This window comes from Dichomitus squalens (assembly GCF_000275845.1).
Source record: "Dichomitus squalens LYAD-421 SS1 unplaced genomic scaffold DICSQscaffold_18, whole genome shotgun sequence".
In the NCBI taxonomy this organism is placed as follows: Eukaryota; Fungi; Basidiomycota; class Agaricomycetes; order Polyporales; family Polyporaceae; genus Dichomitus; species Dichomitus squalens.
In genome coordinates, this window is record NW_006766900.1 from 125011 (window position 1) to 130610 (window position 5600).

The 5600-nt window shown below is 54.5% G+C and overlaps 2 protein-coding genes across 2 annotated transcripts; both read left to right on the forward strand.

Moving 5' to 3' along the window:
* The first annotated feature begins 978 nt into the window (after positions 1-978).
* DICSQDRAFT_137219 (uncharacterized protein) lies at positions 979-2724 on the forward strand. The gene is made up of 3 exons (XM_007366447.1): positions 979-1793; positions 1871-2297; positions 2365-2724. Exons 1-3 carry the CDS (start codon positions 1016-1018, stop codon positions 2453-2455), a joined length of 1296 nt encoding a protein of 431 aa, XP_007366509.1. The 5' UTR covers positions 979-1015; the 3' UTR covers positions 2456-2724.
* A 794-nt stretch (positions 2725-3518) lies between these two features.
* Positions 3519-5407, forward strand: DICSQDRAFT_147677 (uncharacterized protein; the record flags this gene model as incomplete). Its single annotated transcript, XM_007366448.1, has 13 exons — positions 3519-3564; positions 3644-3692; positions 3750-3915; positions 3989-4009; positions 4064-4116; positions 4171-4250; positions 4308-4379; positions 4426-4586; positions 4644-4739; positions 4793-4815; positions 4938-5027; positions 5092-5235; positions 5296-5407. The coding sequence occupies 13 exons, from the start codon at positions 3519-3521 to the stop codon at positions 5405-5407; spliced, it is 1113 nt and encodes a 370-aa protein (XP_007366510.1).
* Positions 5408-5600: the final 193 nt, after the last annotated feature.

Below are 5600 nucleotides of genomic sequence, written 5' to 3' on the forward strand. Positions count from 1 at the left end.
CCTCCCTTCCTCTCCAATACATTTCAGACTTTGCACACTTCACTTGCATCCTGGACAGTACATATGGGTGAAATATGAAGAAAATCGGTGGAGGTTTGCATTGAGCATCGCGGAATTACACGTCTGACCCCAGAAGCTACGGAAAAGCGCCCATAGATTGTCATGGATGGTCACAATGCCGAAGACTGCCGATTCAAACACCGCTGTTATCAGTCGTTTGATAGCGAAGTTGGCCGGGGCAACATTGTCGAAGCGCTCAGATTGAAAGTCAGCTTTATCTCGGTCAGTGGCTGAATGTCACGCTCGAGAGACCTCTTCCTATCTTTCGAATACTGCAACCCGGAACCCTTCGGAGACTGAACAAGAAAGTTTATTGAGAATGTTCAGAACACTTTGCGAAGTTACAGAAAGATCGGCACTGCAGATCGTTTTGTGGCAGCTCACCAAGGCCAGTAAACCCTTGAAACCCTACTGAGATTGACTTGTATCGGGAGCGAATCCCTTCCGATTTCCTTCTTTGTTTTTTACAATGATATTTTTGAAGTACGTCTTCTCGCGTGTAACCCGTGCACACTTTTTGACAGGGAAATGCGAGAACTGGAGGCGTGTCAGTAGCTTCTGGGGTCAGGCGCTTAATCCGTAGCTTCTGGGGTCACACTAATAGTACTTACACTGTGTACAATGTACATCGAACCTCAGGCTCCAGTCGGAAACAACCGACTCGCTGATTAGATCAGATGGACACCGCCTCGTTGCTGTGCCGGCCAATTACGCCTGCGCTCCGCTGCCGCAGTGCGGTGAGTACAGGCTATCGAAGGCACGAGCTCCGACTGTACCACATCATCTACTTGATCCATGCTTCGCCGCAGCTGCTCTCATACAGAGAGGATCTTCGGGACCGCATTCCCCCCTTGACTAGGACACCTTCCGGACTCTATTCCGAGTCGTCGACATCCGTCTCTCCCGCCACCTGCCTTGGCAGCAAATCCTCTCATCCGCTATCCACAGGACCATTATGATCGTGGACAAGTCACAGCTCCCCGGAGACGAAGTCGAGATTCCAGGAGACGCACCACCCTCCTACGACGCGCTGGAAGGCGTGCCACCGGCGGCCACAGCTGGAGATGCAAAGGCAGGCCCATCCAACCAACCCCTCTCCTCGCCCTCCTCTTCCTTTGCTAGCTACCCCCCATCCGTGGGCCATGGCCGCGGTCGCGGTATCAAACGCGGAGGTTCCGCCTGGTTCAACTTCGGGCCCAGCGGACGCGCCGCCCGCGAAGTGCGCACGACCGTCCTCGGCCTCCTCCGCGACCTCGTCAAGCACACTGACTGGAACGGCGCGTTCGGGGTCCTGGAGAGCTGCGCGGACGTGTGCCGCTCGTACGACCTCTCTCTATCGTCTCTGCTCCAGGAGCCGAGCGTCGAGGGTCATACGCCCATCTACTGGGCGATCATCAACCGCCCAAACCCACCCGAGTCAGACGGACCGGACCTGGTCTCTGCGCTGCTCTCGCATGCTGCCCCGTTGACGGACGCGACAGTGGACGAGATACGGCTGGCGTGTCTGCACACGTCGGACCACACACTGTTCCAGGAGCTTCGGCGCTCGCCAGCGTTCTCGCCGCTGACAGGGACAGAGGAGATCTTGCTCGGCAGAAGCGTGCCGGTGGACGATGTGGATGTGGAGGACGTTACGGAGGATGAGGGCGCGTTCGTAGCGAAGTTCAGGATCCCGCTATTCCAGAAGCGGATGCGGATCTCGGGGTCCATCCGTCTGGAGTTTATCGCGAAAGGTACGGGCTGCTACTATGTGTGGCCATGCGCCCGTCTGGTTCTCACCTCGCGAATCATCTCTTCTCCTATCGTGTAGGCCGCCTGTGGGAACTATCTTTCATAGTGGCGGCGAAGGAGTACGACAAGCGCTTTGGGCACCGACACTTCAAGGCGGGTAGCTGGGTCATCCGCCTAGGCCTCCTTCCGCACAGTCCTCCGACGTGCATCGACTCGCGTCTTGTCATTGAGGATCCCAGGTCGCGCGGCCAAGACGCGCTGCAGCAGCCGGCAACTCCGTCGTCCTATGCGGGACTGCCAACGTCGCTCTCCGAGGCCGTAATGGCAGGCGACGATGATCCAGCCACGCCCGCGTCCCCATCATCATCAACGCCGCGGCCAAGGCCGAGGGTAGAGCTGCGGCTGGAGACGCGCGAGCAGCTCGTTGCGCCAAGGCAGTGGGAACAAGGCTCGCAGATCGTGATGGCGTTGGAGGAGAGCGCGCTGGCGAACAGCTTGCAGTACAAGTACGCACTTACACCTTGCACGCTCTTATCCTCCCATGCGTGTGGTGCTGACCTCTGATGATCCTAGTGGTTGTCCTTATCTCGATCCGGATGGGTCGTTGATTGCGAGGCTCGAGGCAAAGCTCGGACCTCCTGGGTCCGACTGCGTCATTTGTTGAGGACTTAAACCAACATCGGACGCGGGCAGGCCCCTCTCCTTCATGGCGTTAAGGGCCTCGGCGGATGTCCGAGCTGCTCCCGATCTCTCATCTGTAGTTGACTGACAATATTGGACTTATTGTAATTGTACGGAATTCAGCCAAGAATATCGTAGATTCCCATCTCAGTACCGTCCGTCGACATGCATGGCATATGTACGTACGATGTGATGCGAGACGTCGACAGATGGCAGGCTAGAGAAGGGAGTCTATCTTTGACAATGGGAAGGTAGCATCAAGTCTTCATGCACGTATGATACCAATGCGCCCACCTCGAGCTGACCCTAAACCAATCTGTCGATCGCCCCATGTTGAATGAACTGCCTCGTCGCTGTCGCCGGTCAATCACATCGGACAAAACAATGAGTCGCGGGAAGCCTGCCACGTGGCTCTAACTTCTCTTATAAGCTTCTGCCATGACTTGGAAGTTTGCGCCCTCTGGCACCCACAGCTAGCTTCCTTCATCAGTCATTGTACGAAACGCCACGCGAATGACACTCAGTAGCAACTGTCAGCTGGGAGCTTCTGTACGCTACTCCGAGCGCCTATTGATATGGCACAGATTCCTACAGTGTAATGCAGTCTCGCGTCGGCGCTTCGCCCGTTCTCCACGAGTCTCAATGGGACGCCGGGATCTCGGAGTCTAGTGAGTCTGTGCTGACAGAGCTGACGGATCGGACGCTTGCATTAACCTCTCCATCAATACGTAAACGGATACGGTGGGCAGCACTGTCGGTTGCCCGGTAACGGTCCACATCCGACCATCGCCGTCACCGTATTGGCCCAATGCAACACGTCCCTGGGACGTTCTTGGCTGCAGTCGTCATCAACCGCATCCTCCGGTCCATTACTACTCATTTTCCCCCTTCTGAACCTGAACCTGTTTCCCTGCCCTCTCCTCTTTGATCAGTTCTGAGATTGGTGTCGCCTTCCTTTCAGGAATTTGCACCTCGCCACTGGACAACCCGGCTGCGACAGCTCAACGGAGCTTCCGTCGCTTACTGCGACCTCATGCGAAGCTAGGATGTCCTTGGTGGATGCGGGAGCGGTGGGGACGGCATTCAATGAAGGCGAGTAGTATGGGTCCTTGGGCAAGATGGCATATGGCAGTCCTTGCAAACTCCTATTGACACGACGTGATTGTTCTAGACTATATGATGGATATGCTTGTACCACATCTGCTTTCTGGTTTTGCCTGGTGAGTAAAACCGCTCCATTCTCTACGCTGGAAGTGCGCCGACACATGTTGATCTAGCATGGATTTCCTGTCCCATCTCCCATGCGACCTTGCCATCATTAGGGGTAAGATCGGATGCAGGCCTGGGGCGTTTCTGTTCTACTTCGGATGCCGATACCTAAGTGTCCTGTCCATACTTTCCCTGCTTGCGTATTACGATGCGTATAGAGTCATGCGCATGGAGGTGAGTCGTGCATGCAAACCGAAACTGTCGAGGGTTCTGACTTATTTGAGCGCATCTCGCGTGCATGCCGCAGACACTCAGCTATATCTGTCAGGTACATGACATTTTGACGAGGTATACGACGGCATGTGATAATGCAGTACTGCAGGTTGCGTCTTCCCTCTCTCTAGGGTTTGCCTTCAGTATCATCACAACCCGAATGTACGCTTGCACGTTGGGATTTATTCCCTCTTGCTTGTGCTCAAAGTCCATCAGATGCGCCCTGTACAAGAATACGTATCTCAGCCTTGCTCTGCAGTTGGTCACCCTGGTGTTCTGGGGGTTTATGTTCTACGGTGCGCCTGTTCCATGCCCTTATATCTCTGTGAGTGGATAACAACCTCCATGGATAGGTCTGCAAGATTTCGATATCGTCGTGGTCCCAGAGCGTCATGTTGGCGCTCGCGTCACCACCTGCGTGCTCAGTACGTACTCAAGACTAATATCAGATCTTCGCTCACCTTTCCCTAGTGATCTCTCTCTCGACATGCGGGGTTGTACTCGCTCTGACGTACGTCTTCGTCGTAGCCAGGCGTGAGCACAGTTTTAGGATCCACGACTGCTTCAAGATGCTGTACGAAGCAGATGTTCTGGAGTTCTTGACCATTTGGGTAGTCGTATTGCCTGGCAATGTGAGGATCTTCGTCACTATGCTGTAGGCATAGCTAACGCGTCTCGCGTTTATTCAGATCCTCTCCATCTTGGACGCATCTCAGTCTAGTGAGTCACCGCACGTCCCCGAGAGTACTGGGCTAAAACACAATCTACCAGCACGGCCTCACTTTGTGAGTAGCCGAGCTGCCCGACAGTTACAGTCCTGCTGACGATATCGTTCAAGATCCTCAGTTATAGTGCTTGTAAGTAATTATTGTGGGCTCTCTTCATCTTCCATCTAACAGCGGACTTGTATTGCAGTCGTGATATTGTACGTGGTCTACATACTGCTATTGTTTCTGTTGACAATCCTCATGGTGTTCCACCAGTACCATCACAGCTGCCCGAATATATCGCAAGATGATCTACCGCCTTCAGGTATGTCCTCGTAGGGACGTGCCACTGAGTTTTTATGACTGGTATGTCGCTTGCCTTGCCTACGTTTCAAATCGTTCTCACCGTCATATCACCACTTCCAATCAGGTTCAAGTGGGGCGCGCTCGGGCTGGCCGGCAGATTCAGGATGCATATTCACCCTCGTACGCTACTGGGCCCTCATCAATCCCACGAACTGAATGATCACCCTCAATCCTCGCGGCGGGGCTCGACGTCCCTGCATGTGTCAGTGTACGTCATCCTTCGGCAATTCATGAGTTTATGGAGCTCATGCCGACTATCTCTGCTCAGTTCCGGACACCGTCCTGCAGGGACGCCAGGGTCTGGTAATCGCGCATGCGCCCCTGCCAACTCGCGCACGACCTACGCCCAATCCTCTCTATATGACTCCCGAATAAGCTGACGTGGGCTGTCGCGGAGTTAGTATAAGATTGTTTCATCTCAGTGGGCGCCCCGTAATTTGTGGAGCAAAACAGGAGACACAAATGAAAATTCGGTAGGCCCTATCCCCTCAGCGCTGTACTCGTTCACGCTTGATATGTTGCAAGTCTTCGCTTGTGTTCTCCGGTGTCCTGTGCCCGGATCTTCGGACCTCC

Excerpts from the sequence above, each read along its gene's own strand:
- DICSQDRAFT_137219 (XM_007366447.1), top strand. The coding sequence starts at position 1,016 with ATGATCGTGGACAAGTCACAGCTCCCCGGAGACGAAGTCGAGATTCCA. Across the intron at positions 1,794-1,870 it reads TCTGGAGTTTATCGCGAAAG|GCCGCCTGTGGGAACTATCT; the intron begins GTACGGGCTGCT and ends CCTATCGTGTAG. Across the intron at positions 2,298-2,364 it reads GCGAACAGCTTGCAGTACAA|TGGTTGTCCTTATCTCGATC; the intron begins GTACGCACTTAC and ends TGATGATCCTAG.